The sequence below is a fragment of the Balearica regulorum genome, chromosome 22 (genome assembly GCF_011004875.1).
Source record: "Balearica regulorum gibbericeps isolate bBalReg1 chromosome 22, bBalReg1.pri, whole genome shotgun sequence".
NCBI lineage: Eukaryota > Metazoa > Chordata > Aves > Gruiformes > Gruidae > Balearica > Balearica regulorum.
Genome location: NC_046205.1, coordinates 3,057,556 through 3,082,656, shown reverse-complemented (window position 1 = coordinate 3,082,656; position 25,101 = coordinate 3,057,556). Strand labels below are relative to the sequence as shown.

General features: G+C 59.7%; 1 protein-coding gene across 1 annotated transcript in view; it reads left to right on the top strand.

Moving 5' to 3' along the window:
* PTPRU (protein tyrosine phosphatase receptor type U) overlaps positions 1-25,101 on the top strand; it is a 72,435-nt gene that overhangs the window by 16,530 nt on the left and 30,804 nt on the right. Inside the window, exons 2-14 of the mRNA XM_075773824.1 lie at positions 1,009-1,137; positions 8,771-9,042; positions 9,147-9,228; positions 9,877-9,992; positions 10,216-10,390; positions 11,023-11,316; positions 14,217-14,525; positions 18,204-18,313; positions 18,690-18,891; positions 19,759-19,861; positions 19,976-20,249; positions 21,909-21,945; positions 22,482-22,620. Coding sequence (XP_075629939.1) covers positions 1,009-1,137; positions 8,771-9,042; positions 9,147-9,228; positions 9,877-9,992; positions 10,216-10,390; positions 11,023-11,316; positions 14,217-14,525; positions 18,204-18,313; positions 18,690-18,891; positions 19,759-19,861; positions 19,976-20,249; positions 21,909-21,945; positions 22,482-22,620 — 2,242 coding nt within the window. The remainder of the gene's footprint in view (positions 1-1,008; positions 1,138-8,770; positions 9,043-9,146; positions 9,229-9,876; positions 9,993-10,215; positions 10,391-11,022; positions 11,317-14,216; positions 14,526-18,203; positions 18,314-18,689; positions 18,892-19,758; positions 19,862-19,975; positions 20,250-21,908; positions 21,946-22,481; positions 22,621-25,101) is intronic.

Sequence of the window (25,101 nt, the reverse complement as noted above, 5' to 3'; positions counted from 1 at the left end):
ACGAAAAAAACAAAACCCAGAAGAAATAATCCCCTGGCCTGGCTCTGCTTTCATGCTGGTCCGTTAGGGGATATTTGCCTTTGTTCGTTCTGCTTGCTCAGGGCTTTCTTAACGTGCCTGCCCTCGTCAGCCCAGGGGCTCGTATTAATTAGCGCTGGTGCCCTGGTCCGACTGTAATCCGTGGGTTTAATGGAACAATAGGTCAGTGTTAACGAACCGGAGCGGCCCCATGGGCAAAGCCAGCCCCAGAGCTCCTTGGGGGGGGGCTGGATGCGGGATGGGGGGGCTGGATGCGGGATGGGGGGGGCTGTCACCTCGTCCGCACGTGGGGACGAGCGGACCCTTGCTGTTCGTTCCGACTCGTGGTGCGGGGCTTTCGGCTTTGCTCTTTGCAAAGGATAAAACCCAACCCCGACCCCCCCCCAAAAAAAAGAGAAATAAAAGGGCTCGGGAGTGCCAGGCCACAGCTGGGGGTGGGGGGGTCAGTGGTGCATTTGAAGGGGGGTGATTGCTGCAGGTTGTTGGAGGTCCCAGCTGAGACCTGCTGCTGTTGTGTCAGGCGATGGCCAGACGCCCAAGAGTTCACGGTCAAAACCCGCGTGGGCAGGGGAAGGGCTGAGGTCGAAGCAGGATTTTTGCAGCAGCCCCCCCTGGGGATTGCGAATCCTTGTGACCGCTGCAGCTGAGCGCCTGTTTCTTGGGAGAAGCCCCTCGTTCAGTGACCGGCCCTGGGAGGCGAAGCTGGGAGCTGCATCCTGCTCCTGCAGCTGAGACCTCCCTGGGAGCTGAGACCTGCCAGCTCGTTTCACTGATGGGGGAGCTGGATGGCAGAGATGGGCCACTAGCAGCGGACAGCACCATACCCTGGTTTGTGGGTGCACGTAGGGGGGTGTCTGGGGTCCCCCCACGTTCTGTGGGGTGCAGCGCACCATCCTGGCAGGGCTTTTGGGGAGGGACCAGCCGCTCTGCGGGGTCTCAGCGGGGGCTGACGGGTCTCTCTCTCCGCAGCCGGCTGCACTTTTGAGGAGGACGGGGACCCGAACCAGTGCGAATACACCCAGGGCGAGGACGATGACTTCGGGTGGGAGCTCATCCGCAGCTATATGATGCCGCACCTGACGGCCGACCTGCCTCACGGTGAGTCCTGGTCCCCAGCGGGGCCACGCTTGTCCCCTCGCGTCCCCGGGAGCCTCTGCCCCCTCGATCCTGTACCCCAGACCTGGACGGCGCGACTCATCCTGATTTAATTCTCGCGATGTTTTGGGCTTGACTTGTCCTCGGTTGCGTGGGCAGGGTGCCGCTGTGCCTGCTGGTGAGGTGTGATGAGCTGCGTCGGTCCTCAGCGCGGTGGGGCCGGATGCTGTGTGGTCCTGGGGAGGGTGTCGCTTGGGGGCAGGGGACGTGGGACCCTGCCGCTGCCGTGGGGGGGAGGAGGAGGGCTTTTAACCGCATGGCAGGGACATGGATGGCTCTGGGTACCCCTGAGCCCCGTGTCGCTGCCTTGCTGGGGTGTAACCCCGAGTCGCCCCAACCCATCCTGCGGCAGGAGGAACCTGCGAACAGTCCTAGGGTGTGTTTTTGGGGCGCAAAGCCAAGATTTCCAGCTTTGCTCTCTCTGCACGTGACCTCTGCCATCGCTGCGTTTGCTGCCCGCCGCCCGGGGAACCCTCGGTCCTGGTCCGTGGGGTGGCTGGGGGCTGCGTGGGGGATGTCCCCTCCGCCCTGGCATCTCCCCGCCCGCAGCAGCGGGATGGCAGCGGCTCGGGCGGCTTTCCACGCTTCCCGTGGGTCTCGGCAGCATCTCCAACGATGCCAAATTCCCCATCTGGCGTCGAGCGTGACATCTGCAGCCACCGCCAGCCAGGATGCACCCAGATCCCGGCGTAAAGGGGCACCTTTTGGAGCTGCTTTCCCTGCCCGGGATCTGCAGCTGCCGCCTGCTTTTTGCTCGCTGGCACGTCAGCTCGTGCTGCTTTTGCAGATCGGGGGTCTTGTGAGAAATTTCCATCTCCGGGAGATGTGGAAAAGGGAGGAAAAAAAAAATAATGTATTTCTGGCTCTTGCAAGCGTGGAGAAAGCTCGTGGCTGCAAGTTGGAGGCATACCTGAAGTCTTGGGAGCTGTAAGGAAGAAAATACAAATGGAGTTGATTTTTTTTTTTTTGCGAATCTCATTGCTTTTAAACTGGTTTTGGTTATTTTTTGAGTCTTAACTCCTTGCTCTGATTGCTGGGCTGGGGGAGCAGAGCCAGCCGGGGAGCTGCCCCCTCTCCCACGGCGATGGCATGGGCACCGTGCCTGGGTGCCGGCCGAGGGCTCTGCTTGCTCCCGGCTTTAGACTGTGTCCCGCTGTGTCCCCTTGAGTTGTCCCTGTCCCCAAGGAGCTCCGAGGGGCTGCACTAGCCTTGCAGTGCTCCTCGTTTTCGTGGACTGCTGGCTCCTGCCTGGTCCCGGCGCCCCGTCGTCTCCTGCCCAGCCTGGAGGTCAGGTCCTGTGCTGAAGCTGGGCAGAAAGAGAGAAAAGCTGGTTTAGAGCTTGATAATAAAAATGACTTTTTTTTTTTCATTAAAACATCAACTGCTTTATAGAAAACCCTTTACTTGCTCCATCAATCTGCCTCCGGCTGTTTATCTCATGCCTTGTTCGTGCCAGGGCTTAATTTGGCTTTTCCTCTCTGCTAATCCTCCTCTTCCTTTACCTTCTCCTCTCTTCATCATCTTTTCCTTCCTTTCCCGTCCCCCCTGGCATGTCCCGGGCACCAGGGGAGGGCAGAACAACCCTTAGCCTGGCTGTAGGACCGCTGGCAGCTCCCTGCTCTCCCTTGATGCTTTTCCAAATAATTGTTTTAAACTGAACTACCCTAATTTGTGTGTGTCTTGGGGAGGGGATTTCCTGGGGCAGCGAGGAGGGAAGCAGAGCTGGAGATTGAGATGGCTCACGATAGAGGGTCTTAAACCTGTAATTAGTTGGGTTTTCTGCTCGATTTTTCAGCTGTAATTTAAAATTTGCAGCCAACTGCCTGAGTTTAAAGCCTGGGGGGCTCGCAGGGGGCTGAAGGTGAAATGGGGCTGCTCTCTCTGCTCGAGGAAATAACTGTGGTTTAGCAGGAGACGGGGGCTTAAATGAATGCAAAGAGTTTAAGGAATAAACCCCAGAGGTGACGGGGACGTGGATGCAACTGTCCCAGGTGGGATGCTCTGGGGCCGAGCTGGGAGCGTGGAGCACGGCAGGGTCGGGCACCCGTCCCCGGTGCCGATCGGTGGTGACGCCCAGAGGGATGTGCCCAGCGGGCGCAGGGACCCCGGTTTTGTGTAGTTTCACCCCGGTGTGCACGGGGAGCTGGGCACGGGGCTCCTGCAGCCCTGTCGCCGCTCTCGGTCCCCACCGGCGGCTCGGTGGATGGAAGAGCATTTTGCAGCGCCGGGGCTTCTCCAGGGAGCACTTTCCAAAGGAGTCTCATGGACTTAGATTAAAATGAATTTTTATTGGAGATCAGCCAGTTTCAAGGAGCGTAGGATTTATTGGAGCGGATGCTGGCTGCTGGCCACCCGCCTCTACCTTTGCATCCCTCTTTCTTCTTGCTTTTTTGTTTGCTTTGGGATTGTTTTCCCTCTCTTCCCATCTTGACTTATCTCCCTCTTTCACCTAAAGATGACAGATGGGTCTCTCCTGTGGATGGGTGTCTCCCACCTTGCAATCATGATTATTTTTGTTTTTTCCAGCTCTTTATTGTTGCTCTTTAAAGCAGCAGTTGCAGGGAGCCGGGTAAGGCAGGCACGAGGTCACACCGTTGCTGTATCCGCACCGAAATAACTTTCCCCGGATGTTTTGGGTGCGCTTTTCCCCTGCTCTCCCCCGAGCATCGCCTCTGCCTGCCAGGCTGGTCCGTACCTGCCTTCAGGCTCTGCAGTGGCTCTTCTTGAAGCCCCGCTGTTTTGAAGCTGGGGAGAGGAGGGGACGGCGCGTGCCGTGCTCTGCAGCGCCTGGCGTTGCTGGGCACCCCCGGGGCTTGCAGGATTTGGCCCAATCTCAGAGCCCTTTTTGGCAGGGATGGGACAGGGGAGTGAGAGCAGGCTGATTTCTCGAACTCCTGGGGTGAAAAACAAGTTGAGGTTACTTAATGAACATCAAAATAAACCAAGGCGTTTAGGTTAAGTCCTGTTTGAATTTGGGGCAGGTGTGGGATGGAGCCCGGGGCAGAGCCGGGGTCGGGTCCCTGTCCTCACCCCCGCAGAGATGTGGGGTGCCCCGTGGAGGACAGGGATGCTCTGCGGAGCTCCAGGGGCTCCCTGGGAGAGGGGCAGGCACCTCTTTTTGTCACTGGTTGAATTTGCCTGTGGAAATTCAAAGGAGATGAGTTGGGTTGGGAGAAACTGTGGCAAAACCTCGCCGTGGAGGCTGCATGCCCTCCTGTCCTGGGGGCCGGAGCACCCCCACTCTGCGCAGCTGTACTCAGAAATAAGGACACGTCGTATTGGCGGGTGCGTTTTCTCTTGAATGGCTTTTTTTTTTTCTCCTGGGTTTTCCTTCCAAACTCAGTGATAAACCTTCTGTGAATTGGAGTTTCTCTTCCGTCTGTCCGTGCACGGAGCTGCTGTCGTGCTCCCCACACGGCCGCATCGTGATGCCCTGGCACAGCCGTGCTGGGGGGGGACAGAGCCGTTGTCCCCACCCTGATGAGCTCCGTCTCCCTCCATCCCCTTGGAGGAATTGCTCCTCCAGCTGATAGCTCCGGCACGGCTTCCAGCCGGCTCCTGCTGCATATCCGTAACAACCTTGAAAAAATTAAGCTTGAGTTTTGGCTTCTGGGGGAGTTACTCCGGTCTGTCCAAGGACTCCGTGGCGGGGTCTTCCCCAGGAGATTCTTGTCCTGGGGCTCGGTGCGGAAGTGGGGAGCGGGTACCCGATTCCTGTCCCGGCTCTGATGTGTTGAGAAGATCCAACGTAGGAGGAGACACCGTCAGGCTTCATCCTCCAGAGCGGTTTCCCGGAGGCAGACGCTGCAGCGCTCAGACCTGGTCCCCTGGCACCTCTCGGCTGGCGGTGCCGCCCTCTGCCTGTCATCCTGCCTGCCTTTTGCTGCCTTCTAACAGCTCTTCCGTTTATTTTTATTTTATTTTTCTTCTCTTGGTGGTTTTGTAGGAGGCAAAACTCGATGAGACGGGGAAGGCGGGTTCTTTCTCTTCTTTCTGGGCTGTTTTGGGTTTTTCCCAGGGGGATGCAGGCAGGATCCTTGGGAAGGGTGGCGCGATGGGGAGAGCTGCTCCTGCCCTGCGGGCAAAGGGGGCTTCAGCCCGGAGCTGGGGAGAAAATCCTCGGGAGCTCGTTGCTCTCAGATTCACGGCTAAGGTTATCGGAGGTGCTGAGTTATCCTGGAAGACCTGATTTGAATCCTAAGGAAGAGCTGATGATCCCATAAGTGGGAAAATTTGGCTGGAGACCCACCCTGCGTGAGGACTTGGCTGGGGTGGGTGCAAGGCTTTCTGTGCACAGCCCCTCCGGGCTGATTTTGCAGCTTAAACCTCATTGTCGACTTTTGCATACCAAATTGATGGTTTTTCCTTAGGGAACATTGCTGGGAACTTGTTTCTCTTTTCATTTGTTTGATTGAAATATTATCTAGCGTTTTTTTGAGTCTTTTCCCTTTCTCTGCAGAGCACTTGGGCTCTTCTCTAAAAGCCCACCTGAAAACTGAATTAAATCATATTGCTGCAGCCGAGCTGGTGCGGGGGGGACGGGGACACACGGAGGGGCTGACTCGTTATTCATGGTGACGAAGGGGGGTGACAGCTCGCCTGCACCAGCATCTCAATTCAAACTGACCTTAAATTGAGGATCAGAGGAAGGATTTAATGAGCGAAGCACAGTATCGATGTGCGCCTGAATCCTGTCCTTTGGTTTGAAGTCTCAACCAGGGGATGCCCCGGGGCTGTTTCTGTTGCTCCCATTTCGTGGGAGGTTTGGAAATTATTTTCCCCGTTAAATGATTTTTGGCATGGATTTTTGCTGTGTAATGCCAACATACGGACGGGGCTCAAAATTAACCCCAGCTGTGCTGACGAGCTGCGATATTGCATTTACCTGCCGGCAGTGGTCCTGCCTGTCCGTGTCCCCCCAGCTCTGGGATGCAGCAGTGCTGGGACGCCCCTTCCTCTCATTCCCGTCTCTGGCTTTGCTGGCAGGAATTAAGCTAAGCTTTACAAAACTGGCATTTGGCGGTTTGCGTACCTCTTGCTGCAGCTCTGCTCTTGTCCTGGCTGGGAAAGCTGTCGGATCCTGGTAGAAGCTGAGCACCCGGTGGGGTAGGGGCTCAGGGGGGACCCTGACAGGGGTGGTGGATTAACAGGGAACAAGCAGAAGGGCTCAGGGGAACCCCCGGCTCCTTGCTGTGTCACCCTGGGAGGAGCCGTGCAGCCCCCTTGCCCCCCCCGGCAGCATCCCAGCCGGATCAAGAGAGGAGCAGGTTGGTGACCTGCGGTGGGACTGTGTCCTGCGGGGTGGGTGATGGCAGCGGCTGTGTGTGGGGGTTGTCACCCCCTTGTCACCCTTTTGTCACTAGCTGGCTGTCCCATTGCCTCCTCCAGCTCCCTGTGCACCCCGGCCGAGCTGTGCTCCCATTTTATCGGGTTGCATTAAAAAACAAACCCAAAAGCAACCGAACAACCTCACTGAAACCCCAAACCATCCTGCTCTGGTGCAGGATGCAGCACCCTAACCCAGGGACATGTACCTCTGCTTCTCCTGCATTGAAACCCCCCCTCAGCCCCTACCCTGGGCTTGAAGCTGGGACCGGTGATTTACGGGGGAGGAGGATATAATTAGCACAAAAGCAAGCGGTGGGAGCCTGCTTTTTCTGATGCAATAACACTGGGAAGAAAATTAAGGGGGGAAAATAGCGCAGGGGGGAAACCCCGGCAGATGAGCGATGCTCGGGTGGATTACCGCCCGTTCGTGTCCGTGGTCCCAGATGACCTTAATGGATGTCCTCTGTCCTTTAAAATAACTTGTCAGTGGTTTAATTTTAGTCTTGGTCTCTTTATTTCAGTCCTCTGGCTTTTTGTTTTTAAAGGGAGGGGAGGAGGAAGGGTCTGCGTTCGTTAACGAGAGCCCGGCAGCTCCAGCGGGCGGAGGTGGCTTTTGGGAGATGTCCCCCGGCGCGTCGGTGTTCGCTCTCCGCACCGCTGTCGCCTGGCCCAAATGGAGCTGATCTCGTTAGTGCAGAAATAATTTTGCCAGGGGAAATGAGAGGGGGAAAAAAAAAAGGGAGGAAGGAATACGGACATAGTGCCTTCCCCTCTGTCTGTGAAATGTGGTGGCACTTGACTCTGAGAAAATAAATTGTTATCGTTTTATTTCCCCCTGAATATCTGCCTGCAGGGGCTGGGAGCGCCGGGCGGCCAGGCGGATTGGCGACACGGTGAAAATTTTGCTTTTTGGTGATTTCTTTCCCCTGCCCCAGCCCCCGTCTCTGCAGGGTGTGCTGGAGGATGAGCCGCAGCGTGGTACCCGGCACTGCATCTCCCCAGCTGATGCTGTGACCCCCTGGGTGTTTTGGGGTCCCCCCCCTTGCATTTCGGGGTCACCCCAGGCGCAGCTCCCAGGGCTGGGGGGGGGACAGATGGGTGGCCCCCACGATCCCCCGCTGCCTTCGTTAGGTTTTTCTTGGTGCCCACCCACTGGGAGCCAATGGGAGGAAAGCATGTGAATTCGTCTAAATTAACTGGTGGTGAAAGCTATTAATAATTAAGCACCTACTGTCAGGAAAACAATGGTAGACTTGAGTAAATGGCCTGGCTTTGTTACTTACAGCTGCTGCCGTTATTAAAACGGAAGGGATATTAATAATTCCCTCTCCTTCAGCGATGAGGAGGGTTCGATGGGGCAGCTCCCATCCGCCCTGCGTCCCAGCCCCACGGCCGTACCCAGCGGCTCCGGGAGCTGCTGCGAAGAGCCGAGACCCCTGCGTCCCCCTCCTGCCGGGATGGAGCACGCGGGGCGGGGAAGGATGCTGCCTTTGGGATCCCCTTTGGGATTTTCATTCTGCCTGCCCCATAAGGACGGCTTCGGGGTTGCACCGGGGCAAGCGCCGGGACTCCTGGTTTCATTGCTGGGGATTTTGGGTGATGGGAGATGGGGTACCAGCGGCTGCTGGTGGTGGGGAGCCGGGTCCGGGGTGCGGATCCCGGAGAGCCATGGTGCCAGCATCTCGGAGAGCCGCGGTGCTGCCGCTCTTTAAGCCGACGAGCGCTTTTCCCCCCCCGCGAGCACCTGCTGAGCACAGTTTAAACTCGGCGACAACTGCGTGGTAAATGATACGAGGCGATGGGAATGGAAATTAAACGGCTGGGGCCTGGCTGGGGAGGGCAGCGTTGACTCAGCCAAAGCTGCGAGCGCTGAAGGAAAGGAGGTGGAGGGTCTCCGGTGGCATCAAAGCCGTTACCAACCCCGGTGTCCTGGGGGGACCGGCTGATCCTGGAGGCAGCGAGGCTGATCCTTGCCTCCTCGTCCAGTGGCCAGGTCCTGTTACGGTGTCCTGCTGCTGCCCCAAAAGGCACCTGACGCTGACTCCATCCTGGGTCCCTGGCTCCTATCCTGTGTGTCCCCACGGGCCGGCACGGATCGGGACCCAGCGGGACCCCAGCATCGTTGCTGGGTCGTGCGCGTCTTTGCAATCCCGCATCCTCCACCTGCTCCATCTCTGCCGGCGAAGCTCAGGAGATGCGAAACAGAGGGATTATTCCCCACTGTTCCCCTTTCTCCCTCCCGCCGTAGGCTCCTACTTGATGGTGAACTCCTCGCAGCACGCCCCGGGCCAGAAAGCTCACCTGCTTTTCCAGGCGCTGAGCGAGAATGACACCCACTGCCTCCAGTTCAGCTACTTCATGTACAGCCGGGACGGCCACAGCCCCGGCACCCTCAACGCCTATGTCTGGGTGACGGGGGGCCCGGTGGGCAGCGCTGTCTGGAATGCCTCCGGCTCCCACGGCCGCCAGTGGCACCAGGCAGAGTTGGCTGTCAGCTTGTTCTGGCCCAGCGAGTACCAGGTGAGTCCCAGCAGACCCCCCTCTCGCGCGGCACGGACCCCCCCCCCCTCCTTGCGTGGCCTTGACCCCCGGGAACGGGTGACCCCTCTGTTTTGGTGCCGCAGGTCCTCTTCGAGGCGGTGGTCTCCAGCGAGCGCAGGGGTTATCTTGGCTTGGATGACATCTTGCTCTTGAATTACCCGTGCTGTGAGTGTCAGGGGACGGGACCTGCGGGTGGGTGGCCCTGAAGAGCTGTGGGTGGCGGGTGCTGCTGAGCTGGGTGGTGGAATTTGAAGCTGGTACCTGATGGGGTGGTCCTGGGCGGGGGGACCTGATGGACTAACACTGGGGTGCAGCCTGGGGACACCTGGGGGTCCCGTCGTCACCTGGAGTGGTGGAGCTCCATCCTCTCTGGGGCTCCTTTTTCCGTCTCCATCACCGAGTTTTTATAAAACCTGGGAGAAGTGCAGACTGAACACGTGGCCTCAGCATCCCAGGCTGTCCCAACGCATGGGCTGTTGGGGTTCACCCCCCCCTGTTTCTTCCAGGCTCAGGGATGTGGTTGGAGATCTGTCCCCCTCTACCAACCCGACGGCCTGCATGGGGGCTGCGGGAGGGGAAGGCTGCATCCATCCCCGGGACGCCGGCTGGTTGTACGGGGACAAATCCCTGGCTCTGGGCTTGGGATCCTGCCCAGGATCTTCACCGTGGGCTTGCTGGGGAGGGATCCCGGCTGGGCTGCGAGGGTGGGGACCGAGCCCATCCGGAGCTCAGCTCCAGCCCCAGCATCCCAGGAGGGGTTTTGGGCCGTGGTGGGATTTTTGCGGCGATGCCGACGCTTGCATCCCTCGGCAGCGAAAGCGCCTCATTTCTCCCGCCTGGGCGACGTGGAGGTCAACGCGGGGCAGAACGCCACCTTCCAGTGCGTGGCCGCCGGCAAAGCCGCCGAGGCCGAGCGGTTCCTCATGCAGGTGAGCAACGGCGGCGGTGAAACCAGCGCCTGCACCGTCAACCCCGTGCATCGCTTCCGCGACACCTCTGTGCCTTCCCTGGGGGAGAAGACACCGCTGGGCAGGAGGGAAGGGCGATCCCCCTCTCAGCTTTTAAGCAGACATCATTTGGGGACACACGTTTGGTGGCTCTGGGCGTCGCGCTGTGCCTCCTGGTGACGTCTTGTCTCTCCCCGTGGGGCAGAGGCAGAGCGGCGAGGTGGTCCCCGCCGCCTCCGTGAAGCACATCAGCCACCGGCGCTTCCTGGCCACCTTCCAGCTGGACGAGGTGTCCAAGGAGGAGCAGGACCTGTACCGCTGCGTCACCCAGTCCAGCCGCGGCGCGGGCGTCTCCAACTTCGCCGAGCTCATCGTGAAAGGTGGGTGACTTGCTGATGCCGTCTGGGTTTCGGGATCATGGACGGGCTATTTCTGTTCCGCTGTTTGCGGAGGAAGAGGAAGGTGGGATGCTCGGGGCAGTGGGATGCTCCGGCTGGTGGGATCGCAGTTTATCCCTGGGAACGAGTCTCCACACACGTACAGTTCAGCATAAAACCAGGAAACTACCTTTCCCGGTGGCTTTAGATCATTTATTTTTTGATTGCAGTAGGTGGGAATTAATTAATTATGGTGAAAGTGTGTAGCACCACGCTGGGCAGTGTATCCTATAAAGATAATTAAGGTTTGATCGGATGAAGCCCTGTTGCAGCTGTTAAAGCCTCGCTAAAAGCGACGCAGGGCATATGCACGGGCTGAAGTGTGAAGACCGGCTGGTGCCCTCCCACACTTTGGTGTCGATCCCCTCGTCTGGGCGAGGGATCCGAGTTTGTCCCGTGCTCCGCAGCACCAAGGCGATGGGTTTGGGAAGAGATGTTGTGAACGTCTCGACTGTAGCTAATATAAAATAAAATCGTGGTACCTGGGGTTGTACTGGTGTTGACCTGGCTCCGGGGCTGGGGACGCTGCTTCGGGAGGGGGATGCTCCACCTGCCCCGTCTCCGCTCTCTTCCAGAGCCCCCCACACCCATCGCGCCCCCCCAGCTGCTCCGGGCCGGCTCCACCTACCTCATCATCCAGCTCAACACCAACTCCATCATCGGCGACGGCCCCATCGTGCGCAAGGAGATCGAGTACCGCATGACCTCGGGGCCCTGGTCGGAGGTCCACGCTGTCAACATGCAGACCTACAAGCTCTGGCACCTGGATCCGGACACGGAGTACGAGATCAGTGTCCTGCTCACCCGGCCCGGTGAGGGGGGCACCGGCAAACCGGGGCCACCCCTCATCAGCCGCACCAAGTGCGCAGGTGGGTCCCACGCTGCATCCCGGGTGGCCTCGGGCAAGGTCCTCAGCCACCCTGAGCCCCGGACAGGGAGCGCGGCGGGGGCTGGATGGGTGCTGAGGGTGTCTGCTGATGGGGTCTAGGAACTTGAAGCATCGCTCCTCCAACGGATTCACCTTTAATTGGCTTTTTAGCGGCTGCGCGCAGCGTCTCGGGAGGGACCGCTAATTAAACCCCCGTTGTGCCGTGGCCGGAGGGTAGCAGGGCGATGCCGGATCCTGAGCCAGCGTAGTCAGCCTGCGCAGAGGGGCTGACAGCGTCCCGAGGGACGGTGGGTTTTCGCTGATCAGAGCCAACGGCAGCCGGTGCAGGGAGGCTCGGCGCTGCACGGAGTTAGCAGCTGCCCTGCGGCCGGTTCCCGTCCCTGGAGTCGGGCAAACGCCGGCAGGAGACGGCTGCTCCCCCTCGGCCGGGGCTGCGGGCTCAGGGCTGGACCCCGCTCAGGGCGTCCCCACATCCCGGGACCGCTGTCTCCGAGGATGAGCCCCGTGGCTGTCCCGGCGAGGTTCCCCTCCCCTTTGCTCCTCGGAGGCAGCCGTAGATTATTCTCCAGTCCCTGGTTTTGAGCGATTGGTGCCTCTAAAACTATTTCTGTTAAAACTCTGTTAATCCTGTGCCACACTGGAGGGGCGGTAGCTTTGGCTGGGGGGGGGTCGGCTGCCTTCCCACAGGTGACAATGACCTGGGGATAATTCGGGGCAACCCCATCCCTGCCAGAGTCCCCTTGGGGTGTCCCCAGGGAAGGTGGGAGCTGGGGTTTCTCTGCCAAAGAGATGCAACCACGCTGTTGGTCTGGGGAGTGACGGGGGGGGGGAAGACTCCCCCGGCGCTGTGGGGCTGCAGGGCAGTCTGACCCTGCATCCCTGCGGGGGGGTGACCCGGTTTGGGGGACGTCCCTGTCCCCCGCTGTGACGGGACTGGGGGCTGCCAGTGGCGTTTCAGACGCTCCATGGCAACCGCCTTCCCGATGGCAGCTTCAACCGCTCGTAATTGAGCGAAGCGGAAGGCAGCGAGATTGTGCGACGGAGGCACGGGATCGTCGTGCCGTGTTCACCTCCAGACTGCTGCGATGCTGGGCTGGGACCCCGCACAAAAAAACCCCAAAACCCAGCCCAACACAAGCAGGAGGTCTGTGCTGCTGAGCTGGGAGCGAGCCGGGAGCATCGCCCTGCCGACGGGGACCGGTGGGCGCATCCTCCTTACCCACGGCAGGAGCGGAGCAGGATGCGGCCGCATCCCCAGGGCCGCGGGAAGCCCGCGCGTGGGGTCAGCTTTGGTGACGGGGGTGCTTGGACGTGCGAGGAGAGCGGTGGGTGCTGGCGCAGGGGCAGAGGGTGAGATGCAAACCCCAACCCAGCATCGTGGCAAGGGGCCGGTGCCAGCTTTTCATCCCAGATTCGTTTTCAGAGGTGCTGCGGGAAAGCCCGGGTTTCTGTACGACCTTGAAGCCGATGACAGGCGCTGTTTGACGCTCAGCACCCTGTATTTAATATCGTATGGTTACCGTGTTCAGGCTTCCCCAGCTCTTCCCACGTTCTATAACAATGTATTTTTCTCCCCGGCTTCCCCTGGGTCACGGTGGGTTTGCAGATGGTGACACAGCCGCCCTTCCTCCACCCAAAAGGCGGCTGCGGTCGGATCCTCAGCATCCTCCGAGCCTTGCCATCCCATCTGCCCAGCACTGCATCTCCCGTCCTTTGCAGGATCTGACCCGGGAGGGGACCCTGGAAAAAGTCACTGGACAGATGCGTCCTGCAGCCCCTGCGTCAAGGGCAGATTCCCCACATGGCCACCGGCCGTCATCGGCCCCAGGGTGCCGTACTGCTGGCTCCCCCCCGGAGCGTTTAAATACACTGCAATAGAAAGGAGAGGGGAAGGCTGAAGCCTGGCACCACGCAGTGCTGCCCAGGGAGGTGGGGGGGGGCTCTGGAGGCCTCGGGGAGAGGAGGGGGACCGCCACCGGCATCACTCTTGGCCACCCAATGGGAGCGATGCTGGTGGGCGTCAGGGCTGAGGTTTGGTGGGTTTTGGTACAGCCAGACGTGGCAGCGGGTTTCAGGCTGGGCTCCGTGCAGTGTGGGGCTACGTGCCTTTTGCTGTGCTCCCCCCCCCCCCGAACCAACTGGGGTTTTGCACAGTCCCGTGAGGGCATGGGACCTGCCGGAGCATCCCCTGAGGTTGCAAAAGCCTCTTGCAACTCCGAGTTGCCCAAATTCCTCTGCAGTGCAAATCCCAGGGGAATCAGCTGGGGATCAGCTCTGGGACAGGGTGGACAAAGACCCTCCTTCCCTCTCGGGGTCCTTCCCGCACCCTCGGGTACGAGGGGAGTTTACTGCCGTCAACCCAACCCGCCTCTGTGTGTGCGCGCTGTCGGCAAAGGAGCTCGGCTCCTCGTTAAATCCAGCTTCTCCTGTTCATGCCAATTAGAGCTAATTAAACTCCTTCCCGGTGACGGTGCTCAGACTCTGTCCTTTTGAGAGCCTGACATGGGCTCGAGGAAAACACGAGGGCTCCCGTCGTGCGGGCATATTTATCTGGATTTTTGGGGCCATTCGCAGCGTGGATGTTCCCGGTGCGCGCTGTGGCTCTGCGCCGGCTTGGGGCCGGTACCCGGCTTCACCTCTGTAGAAGGTGAGCCAACGGGGGCCGCTGTCCCTGCGGTGTTGGCGGCTGTGAGACCCGGCGATGTCCCCAGCCCTGTCTGCAGGGCAGCAGCATCCTGCGCTGGGACTGGTCCCAGTTTTGGGGTCAGGGTTGCTCTCTGCACTCGCCCGTCTTGGTCCTGTGCTGTGAAGGGGCTTTCCCTGATAACACGCACAAACCCACGGGGTGTTTCATCTCTTTCCGTCCCTCTTCCCCCACAGAGCCCATGCGGGCCCCCAAAGGCTTGGCTTTCTCCGAAATCCAGTCCAGACAGCTGACGTTGCAGTGGGAGCCACTGGGCTACAACCTGACCCGTTGTCACACCTACACCGTCTCGCTCTGCTACCGCTATTTCGTGGGCACCGGCCACAACCAAACCTTCCGGGAATGCGTGAAGATGGAGCGTAACGCCAACCGCTACACCATCAAAAACCTCCTGCCCTACAAGAACATCCACGTCAAGCTCATCCTTTCCAACCCCGAGGGTCGCAAGGAGGGCAAGGAGGTGGTATTCCAGACGGATGAGGATGGTGAGTCCGCTCGGGGAGGCGCATCGTCCCCAAAAATAGGACTTCGTGGCTGGTGAGCTGCCGGCGTGTTTCCCGTGACACGGTGCACATCCGTGGCTCGTGGCCAGGGGCACGATGGGAATATCTCCTGCGGCCGTTGCGCTAACGGGGAGGCGAAAAGGCCGTTGCAGCCCTGGGGCTGTGCGAGGGGAGGCGAGAGAAAGGGGCGATGATGGTGGCTGGGGAAGGGAGGTGCTGGGGGGACACACACGAGGGGACTGGCTGGGGACGTCACTGCAGAATCGCTGCCCTCGTCCTTGGAGCGGAGTGTTTTAGCCGTGCTCGGTCCGGCGGAGGGTGCGAGAGTTGGCTGGCGTCCGGCTCCTCCCGGCACGAGTCGTCCTGGCTCGTCTCTTAGCGCGGAACCAGAGCCTGGCAGCGATAGTAATAACAATTAAAACAATTAATGCTTTGCACTTAGGTAATGTCTTTTATCTGCTTGGCCGCTGATTAATTTGGCATCGTTACGTTTCTGGGAGAGTGCTGTTAACCAGAGCTCGGCACACCTTCGCTCGGCTTCCCCAGTGCTCTTCCCCGGTTAAATTTGCTCTCGGGTGGGTTTGGGTTGTGCCAACGAGCTCTGCGGGTGAGCGTGTGTTGATAAGGAGTGTCTGGCCCCGGTTATTCGCCCGCAACGTTGCTCCTGAACAGCCGAGCCGCTTCTCTTCTCCCCGTCCTGGCCATGCTCCGGGGTTGGGTCCCCGCTGCTGCCACCTGAGCGGGGCCCGACGTCCTCGCCGGAGGCTCCAGCGTTGCTCCAGGACTCCTGGGTTTGGCACCTCTTGCTCCCACCCAGCCCTGCCCTGAGGACGCGCTGGAGCTGAGGCCACCGGCGAGGTCTCCCAGGCCCGGCCTCACCCTGCACCGCGGTCCCCGGCTGCGGCTCTCCGTCGGCAGAGTGCTCGGGGCGTTTTGGGCTCTGGAGATCCGGTGAACGTGGCAGGAGGTTCAGGACAGAGCTGGCTCCGTGTCTGCGGTGCCACCCCTCAGCGACGCGCTGCATCCAGGGCCGGCAGCTCCCGCTAACAACAGCTTCAGCTCGTCACATCCTCTTCGTTGCCCCACCGGCATCGCCGCCGCATGCCGTGACGGCTCGGCTGCCTTCGAGGACCCCTGGGCAGCCCCCACGTGCTGCCGCTCTGCCGGTCCTGCAGCCGGTGGGGCGAGGGGTCTCATCCTGCTCCACAGAGGGCAGCAGCGGTTGGGGCTTGCGTGGGGTGCAAGGAGCCGCTGTGCCCTGGGGTGGGTGCTGAGCGTGGCCGGAGCATCCCTGGCTCTCGCAGAGTCATTGGCGTTTACCGTTAAGCAAGAACGTAATTAATCTATGAAGCACTTTTTAGCATCAAGAATCAGCAATTAAGTTGAAGAATTGATAACTGCAAAGGCTCCAGCTGGCTCCAGCCCTCCCGGCTGACCCCCGAGGAGAAGCTTGCCGTGAAATCCCCCAGCGTGGGACTCACCTCGGTTTGGGACCCACCAAACGTGCCGCTTTAGTGCGTGTGTGGCTCATCGTTCCCATTTCCCGGGCTGGAAAACAAAGCCTGCAGAGCTGGAGCAGAGCCGGGAGGGTCTCGGGGTCCCGTTTTCATCTCTAAAGCCTGAACTCAGCACCTTTCTCTGTGCATCAGCGCTTTCAGTATCCCCAACCCCGAGCCCGCCTGGCTTGGGGCACCCAGCTTCATGCTCCTGACAGTTTATTTTCCGGCTATAATTGTTTCAGCTGTTCTCACTGCGCTGTGACTGCTCCAGCTGTTTTCTTATTGAATATTAATACCGGAGCTCCAGATGTTGGTTGGTTTTTGGTTTGGGGTTTGTTTTTTTTTTTTTTTTTGCTATACTGTAATCACTCCAGCTGCTTTCCCTATGCCTTGCTTCACCGGGGCTCGCGGCTTCCCCCTTGGATTGAACTTGGAGCCTCGTATACGTTTGGTCTGGGGTGGGATCCATCGATGGATATCTGCCTATGGATATATTGCAAATATAACACGCAGGCTTGGCCCAGCGTCTCCCTGCCTGGGAGGGTGATGAGGATTCGAGCTCCCGCAACTGGGTGATGGAGCCGCCGTTTGAGAAGACCCTTGATTGTGGTTTATTTTGGCACGAGCCCAGCTTTGGCTGCAGCGGCCGCTGGTGCAACGCTGGGGCTCGTCTCGGTCTGTAAAGATGCAGAGCCCCGTTTCAAGTGGTAAACCCTGTTTTGGGGCTGGAAAACCCATTTCTGGGGCATAATTCATAGCATCCCCTTTTAGAGCCTGGGTGAAGTCCTGTTGGCTCCTGTGAGCGTGGGCAGAGCGCTGAGAGAAGAGACCGACCCATCCATAGGTTGCCCAGCCGGCGTTTAAGTGCCCCATATAGATCCAGGGGAGGTGGGGAAAGTCGATGACCTGCGGCTGGAGATTTTGCTCTAGGCGAGAAGCGACGAGACTCGATCCCGGTGTGGAAATAACCATTGCAGCGCGTCGGTGCTGCGGGGAGGCGCGCGTGGGGAGCCAGTTCTCCCCCTCGCAGGCAAAGCGCGCGCAGCGCCAGCTGGAATAAATATAGATAAATACGTAAAGAAATATATGTGTGAGTATATGGATGGCAGAGGGGTGTATGCACACCTGGGAGCCGTTGTGTGCCTCTGCCGGCAGCGTGCACAACCATGTGGTGCCCATACCTATATATAAAAAAACCCACACAGTCTATATACGTATAAAAATAACTACATAGGTACACACATTCTTGCCCTAAAGCTTTCCGTAATTCTCCGCGAATTTAATAAGCGCCTTGTGTACACGTGTAGGACACGGCGCCTCTGATTAAATTAACTTGTAAATCAAGTGGAAATTGTGTATTTGCACGGTGGGAAGCACGTGGAAGGCGATCCCTCTCTCTCGGCCCTGTAATTAGATCTGAACAAAAGCTGCAAAAAAGAAAAATAGAGGGGGAAGAGCTGACGTCCCTCTGCAATGAGAGGGTGCGCGGTCGGGGTACGTGCGCCCGCGGCGGAGGATGCTGCTGGTGAATCGTGGTCTTTGCTGAGCCATCGCCTCTCCTGACCCCCTCGGGTCAAGAAATCCATGGTAAAGAAGTGAATATTGATCCCGCTGCTGTCGATCGCTGTTATTGTTTGCAGTTATTATTGTTGGTGGTGTTAATTAGAGGGGAAAGCTGGGGCACGTCAAGCCCGTCTGCAGATGAGGATGTTATTGCTCGCCGGAGTAGGGGAGCACCGGCGACGTCTCCCGAGGATGCCGATGGCTCCGGGGGGGGATTTGGGTTGTATGGGAAAAGGGAATTATTTTCCTTTCCTCGTGCTGGTGAACTCAGGTGAGCTCTGCTGGTGATGGCGCACGGGGGCTTGCTGCTGTGCTGTCGGAACCCGCGTGTGATGCCAGAAATGGTACCTGCGGGGTTTGCGCCGTGGCGTCAGGACTTCCCTGCCCCACGGCAAAGTGTCACCAGTGGGCCCGGGAGCACGGCGGGAGCATCGTTTCCCTGGGCACGTGCCGCAGCTGGGTGACGTGGCAGAGGGGATGCGGTGGCTCGGTCGCGGGGGAGAGCTGCTGCAAGTGCCTGGAGGGGTTTCCTGGAGGATTTCCCCTTCCAGCCCCATTTCTTGCCACATCCGAGCACGCATCCCTTTTCCTTCCCCAGTGCCTGGTGGCATCGCCTCGGAGTCCCTCACCTTCACCCCCCTGGAGGACATGATATTTCTGAAGTGGGAGGAACCGGTGGAGCCCAATGGCCTCATCACGCAGTACGAGGTACGGCCCGGCTGGCTGCGGCACCCACAGGGGACCCACAGGGGACCCACAGGGACACAGGGGGGATCTGGGGCAACCGCCGCTTTCAGTCACGGGGATTAAGGGTGGCCGCGGGGTTCTTGCTGCCCCCGAGCCCTTTGTCTGGAGATCTTCCTGCTAGCAGGGTCTGTCCTGCTGGGGAGTCCTGCTTTTGGCATCACCGGTATTATCCAGCAAGGGCTTTTCCGATGAGCCTCTGCCTTTTGATTTACCCCAAAAAGCATCTCCCTTCTAGGTCCCTACAACCATCCCTTCCCCTGAATCCATCCCTCTAGCCCCGTCTCTGCCCGGGCTCTCTCCCCTCTCCCGCTGGTGATGCTCTGCCCTGTCCCTGCAGATCAGCTACCAGAGCATCGAGTCCTCCGACCCGGCGGTCAACGTGCCCGGCCCACGGCGCACCGTCTCCAAACTACGCAACGAGACCTACCACGTCTTCTCCAACCTCCACCCCGGCACCACCTACCTCTTCTCGGTCCGGGCCCGCACCGGCAAAGGTTTTGGCCAGACGGCGCTCACTGAGATCACCACCAACATCTCCGGTAGGTTCCCCTGGGCTCCGAGCCTGGGGCTGGGGCCGTCCTCCGCACAGGTATCTGATGGCAGTGCCGGGCTCCGGTGCGTTCCCGTGGATTTTGGTGACCGGCTGCTGCTATCGAAGGATGCTCTTGGCGGTGGCAGCCGTGCCGTGAGCCCCCCAGCAGCCCCCCCCAACCCATCAGCTGGGCTGAGCGTGGGTCCGTGGCTGGGGAGTGCGGCCAGCCTGGCGCGCCGGTGCTGTCTGAGCTATCAGTGTACAAACGAGGGATTAATTTGGCTTCGTTAATTAGCCTCATAGTACTTGGGGCTGTTTGCTCATGTCTGCGGCGTCGTTATTAACTGCAGCAAATGGGCTGAGATGAGCCCTAATGGGGGCACCGAAACCGCAGAGCGGCGCGAGCCGGACCCCAGCGGCTGCTAATGATGGTTTGGGGACCGCGGGGCTGTGCCGGAAGCGAGGGGGGGTTCCCCCGCTGTGGTCTGGGGATGCTGCTGGGCTGGCTTGGCCGTGCTTCTGCCCTGGCTGGGACGCTCACGCTGTGCCGGCGGTTTGGAGCCGTGCCGTCCCCAGGCACGTGGGGCGCGTCTAAAGGCCGGGTCCTGCCGAGGTCGGATCCCGCTCCTGTCTCTTCCCCTCTGCCAGACCGGTGTTGATAATCCCCTCGGTGCACACCCATGGGTCCTCTCCCAACTGCGACACGTGGCTCAAGACCTAGAAGGGTTTTCTGTATTCGTAATGCTCCCCGTGACACCATTCGGCGACGCTTTGCCATGGGCAAGGCTGCTGGTGCCTCAGTTTCCCCCCTGAGCTGGAGGGTACCCCTGAGCGCATCGCTGGGGACCAGCACTCACCCCTGTTCCCTTTGCAGCTCCCACCTTCGACTACGGGGACATGCCGTCGCCGCTGAGCGAGTCGGAGAGCACCATCACGGTGCTGCTGCGGCCGGCGCAGGGCAGAGGGGCTCCCATCAGGTAGGTCGGGGCTGCGCAAGGGTGCAACCCCACGAACGGGGCGGCACGGCACGGCGTGGAGGGAGGGCCAGGACCATCCTGTTAATAAAGCTAACCTACGCCCGTCCTCGCCAGCACCTACCAGGTCATTGTAGAAGAAGACCGGCCCAAGAAGCTCAAGCGGGAGCTGGGTGGGCAGGAGTGCTTCCCAGTGCCGCTGACCTTCGACGATGCCGTGTCCCGTGGCTCCGTGCACTACTTTGGGGCCGAGCTGCCCGCCAGCAGCCTCACCGAAGCCAAACCCTTCACCGTGGGGGACAACCAGACCTACAGCGGCTACTGGAACCCGCCGCTGGAGCCCAAGAAGGCGTATCTCATCTACTTCCAAGCCATGAGCAACCTCAAAGGGGTGAGTAGCCGTGGGACCCCGCTCCCTCCGGTGGGGTGTCTGGGGTCCCTGTTGCACCAGGCAGGAGCCCACCTGGCATCTGGGGGGGTCAGAAAAATGGGACTTGTTTTAGATCCCCCTCCCTTGGGTCCCCCCCCGCTCTCCTCACCCCCAGCGTCCTGCCCGGGGGGAGCTGGTGCTCCAGAGCACCCTTACGGCATGTTGGGAATGTGGCTGGGTGTCCCCCTTCCTCCTGCCCCCCCCACTGTGCCCGTCCTCCTCCCAGTGCTGATGCCGGGGGTGATGGAGCCCAGTCTCCGCCACCCACTGTGGTACCGACCAGGACCCCAACCAGAGACCACATTCCCAGGGCAAATCCTGGGGTGAAAAAGGACCATTTGGGTACCGAGAGCCGTTTGTGTGTCACTGGGACCCTGGGAAGCTGCCACGTTTCCTGGCTGCCCTCTCCCTGCCTGCTGCTGCCTGTTCTCTCGGCAAAGCTGTAACAGCCCCACTCCATCACCGTCGGGACCACCGGGACTCCCTGGGGACCCTTCTCAGCTTCACCTGCTCCGGCAGCTCCCGTCCCACCCCGGGGAGGATGAGCTGTGAAAGCGAAGCAGCAGGACTGTGGCAGCATCCTCATCCTGCACGACTTCTGCAGAAATATTCCATTTTGCTGGAAAGGTGCTGGTTTTTGAATCCTTTTTTCTGCTCCGGAATCGTTCACACCTCGCTGGGTTGTAATTAGAGCCGAGATGGACGGGGAGGAACTCGGCTCTGGCTCGCTCGGGCACTGCTGGATAATAACTGGTGGCTGACGCTGTTTTACAGCCTTCCCGCTGGGAGGCAATGGATTTGTCCCGGCTACCATCAGACGTTGTGAAAAAGCTGGATCCCAGCTTGGATTTTTTGTGGTTTTCAAGCCAGATGGAGCAAGAAGCAGGAGAAGGAAGAGCTGACGACCTCGGGGGGAGCTGTGCCCGAGCCGGCCCTGTCCCGGACACGCTGCGTGGGCAGGTCCCGCTCCGAGGGCGGGATGGAGCAGCGTTGCCAGCACTGCTGTCCAGAGGGGCTGGAGGATACTGGGGGAAAAAGGCAATCCTGCCAAAATGGTGCTTTTTGTTTTGCAACAGAAGTTGGATACAAGGAGAGATGGAATATTTTAACTGAACCCATCCCTAAAAATGCAAAAAACTGTTGCAGACCTGAGCTGGAAGCCCTCACGGCAACCTTGGCAGCACACACGGAGCACTGGAGATGGGGCTTGAAAACTTTGATTGACGTTAAACCCCCCGCCACGAAGCTCTGAACGATGGCCTGGGAGTGTTTCAGCTGTAGTCGGTGACACGCTGGTGACCTGTGGTGTGATGGGTCTGCTGGGTCTCTCCTTCGATGCTCCTGAGCTTCGCCGCCCTCTCTGTGCCAGGAGCGATAGCCTCGGCTAAACAGGGGGACGCTGGGGACAGACCGTTCAACAGCATCTCTTGGGATGTGTGTCCCCAGGAGCTCCTTTCGTTCAACAGCGGGTCCTGCAGCGCAAATCACCTGCAGACACCCTCGATTTGGGGGTCCAAGCACCAACGGATCAGCCTTGCGTCTGCCCAGCTTCGCTCGGAGCGGGGAGTGGAGCCACTGGGATGCTCATCGGACACTGACCCCCCTCTTTTTCCTCCGTAGGAAACCCGGCTGAACTGTGTCCGGATCGCCCGCAAAGGTGAGCCCCCCCCCTTCCCCAGCCCGTGCGATGCCATCGAGGCTGCGGACTTAAACCCGCGGCGGCTCCGGCGGTCAGCGCCGCGCCGGCGGGTGTCGTTACCAGCGTTGGCGGCGCTTGGGGTGCACGCGGTGGTTTATTTATTTACAGCCCCATCCCGCACTGTTATTTCCAGCTTTCTTTGGCATCTGGGTTTTTCCCTTGGTTGAGTTTTTTTCCTCTTAATGTTGTTATTGTGGTGGGAAGCCGGAGTCGGCGGTGCTGGATGCTGAATCCAGGGACGGACAAGCTCGTGTTGGGTGTGAGGAGAGGTGGCACGAAGGGACTGTCTCACCCTGTGGGAACCGAGGCGGGGGACTTGCCCCCGGTCACGGCGTGGCACTGCAGAGCCCCGTAACATCTCAGTGGAATAAAATGTGTTCAAGGAGCAATGTGCATCCCACGGGACAAATCCCAGCGTTTTCCTATCTGATGCTGTCAACCCCCGCCTTGGAGCTGAGCGTTGACCCCTCCTGCCTGTCCTTGTCCCCTGGCAGCTGCCTGCAAAGAGAGCAAGCGTCCCCTGGAGGTGTCCCAGCACTCCGAGGAGATGGGCCTGATCCTGGGGATCTGTGCCGGAGGGCTCATCGTCCTGATTATCCTCCTGGGAGCCATCATTGTCGTCATTCGGAAAGGGTAAGGAGACCTGGTGGCGTGGCTGGTGCCTCCATCCATCCCCTCCTCCCAGCTCAGCCCTTTCCCACCATCCCAGCACTAACTGGGAGTTACTGGTGCTGATACTGCCGCACTGGGCGGACTCCAGCCCCTCCCTCGAGCTGTGCCTCTGTGCGTTCGTGCGTCCCACCGGGCATGGTGCCCTGCTCGCTGTGTGACAGGAGGCGCTGGGGACCAAGGAGCACGGTCCTGGGGACGTCCCTCTGCCCTGGGGGCTCTGCAGCTTTGTCCCGCTGTCCCTCTCCCCAGTGTTTTTCAGTCTTTTGCCTCTTTTTCTGCTCCTTCTCGGCTTTGCACGGCTCTGTCAATTCTGCATTGATGGAAGAGCTTCTGGCCAGGGCTTGGAGAGGTCCTGGGTCAGCCCAGGCTGTCCCCAGCCTGCCAGCTCCTCTCCCCTGCAGCTGGGGGACCCTGGGGTGTGCACCCCTGCACCCCTCCAGCCCCAAATTAAAAAAAAAAAATCAGCTTAATCTGCACTGCCGTGGGGGTGGATTAGGGGGATGTGGCCGCATGCGATTCCTTTGCATCGAGCTGGAGATGGGGAGCAGGGGAAGGCATTGCACCTCTCCGCTATCACCCCTCTGCCGTGCCCCCAGGATGGTGGGGGAACACCCAGCACCCCTCAGCAGTGGGGGGGAGCAGAGCTCTGGGGGTGCTCGCTTCTGGGGTGATGGCCAGTAAAAAGAACTCCATCCATAGCTTTTGCCTGGAAAGCGGCGCGGTGTGTCTGCTGAAATACCCGTGCAGATTCTGGCTCATCCTGGGCTCGGGTTCCTCGAGAGCGCTGGGAAGAGCAGCACCCCCCCTTCCTCCAGGGCTGGACCCTCCTGCATCCTCTTGGGCTTGTTTTTGTGGGGAACCACTGAGCTTTGGGTGAAATGTGAGCAGTCCCTGGCTGAGAGTCATTAAAATTTGGGTGCACACCGGAGGGGAGGGTTTTCCAGGGCTGATGGTTCCTGGGGACCCCTGAACTGCTCTCCCACCCTCATGGGGGGTTCCCCAGGCTCCCCCGTTCCAGCTGGGGATTTGAGCACAGCTGGCGTGGATGTGGCCGTGGCCGTCGCAGTGGGCTTTCACTCGGGGAGCTCAGTGGGGTGGGAGGGAGGAGGAGGACAAGGGCTTTTCGGGACACTCGTCCCCAGGAGCGCTGGGGATGCGGCCGCTGCTTTTCACTCGGGTGCAGCGCCCTGGAAAGCGGCTTCGTACCGTGCGGGGCTCGAGGCAGCGCCGAGCCGGGGGGGGCTCTCAGAACAGGGAGAAAGGGCAGCAATTACGCGCCTTCCCCGTGCAGGGCTCGGGATGATGGGAGGAAAGTATGTTAACAGCCGGGGGGGGAGAGAAAAATAACAGGGCACAACCTCAGCCCGTGTAAATCTGCAGATCTCTTTATGGATTCTTGCTGATTTACACCAGCTGGAAAAGTGAGGCTGTAGCATCCCCGCACGCTGCGAGGGGTGCAGGACTGGTTTTTTGGCTCCCTGCCTGCCGTCGCTCTGGGGCGATGCCTGTGTGTACGGCATCGGATCCGTCCCTGATGGACCAAATGCCGGCGGTGCCGAGGTGTTTTCGGGAACGATGCTGTGGGTAGAAAGCCATGAGTGCGACTGCTGCGTTCCCATTGCCCGTGCTGCGGGGCAGGAGGAGGAGGAGAAACCAGAGCCACAAATCGGACCCGAGGGCCCCGAATTCGGGGCTGTTGGGAAGCTGGGAGGAGCCCATACATCTCCTCCAGAACATTTTGCCGTTGGACGTGGTGGAATGGAACTGCACCCCCAGAATACGTGCACCTCTAACAAATGGTGCACTGGAAACGTGGCGTCCCGACCCCGTTTTCCCTGCTGTGTTTACCTGGCCCCTAACCAGCTCTCTGGGGGATTCCCTACGTTTTCGACACCTTTGCTGTTCAGCCTTAAAAATTGTGGAATAACCCCTTGGACAAGGGTACTATGGACACCCCACCAGTGACCGTGGTCACCCTGAGAGCTGGGACGCTGGCTCCTGCCTGGAGCAAATAACCCACGGATACAAAAGGAGAGCCAGGTTTCTTTACGGTGCATTTAATTTTCCAGCAGCCGAGTTGCCCCGTAACCCCCCTTCCCTATGCCGGAGAAAAGCTGCTTATGCAATTCCTGCTGTTCTCTTTGTTTGCACGCTTGCCAGGAGGAACTACTATTCTTATTCCTATTACCCGTAAGTAATTGTCATTCTCTCTCTCCTTCGCCCTTCCTCCCGGCCGCCCCCCTCGCCCTGCTGCTCCAACAAGTCCTTTTCTCTGCTGAGTCCATTTTAAGGGCCTCTTTGGCTCCAGGAAAATAGTGCTGCCGAGCTCGTTAGAGACTGAAGGCAGCGTAATGGGGAAGGGTCAGCGACTCTGGGTTGAATTCTGGATTTTTGGCCGCGTCGTGCGCTGTCCCGGCCCCACCAAGATGCTGACGTGGGCTC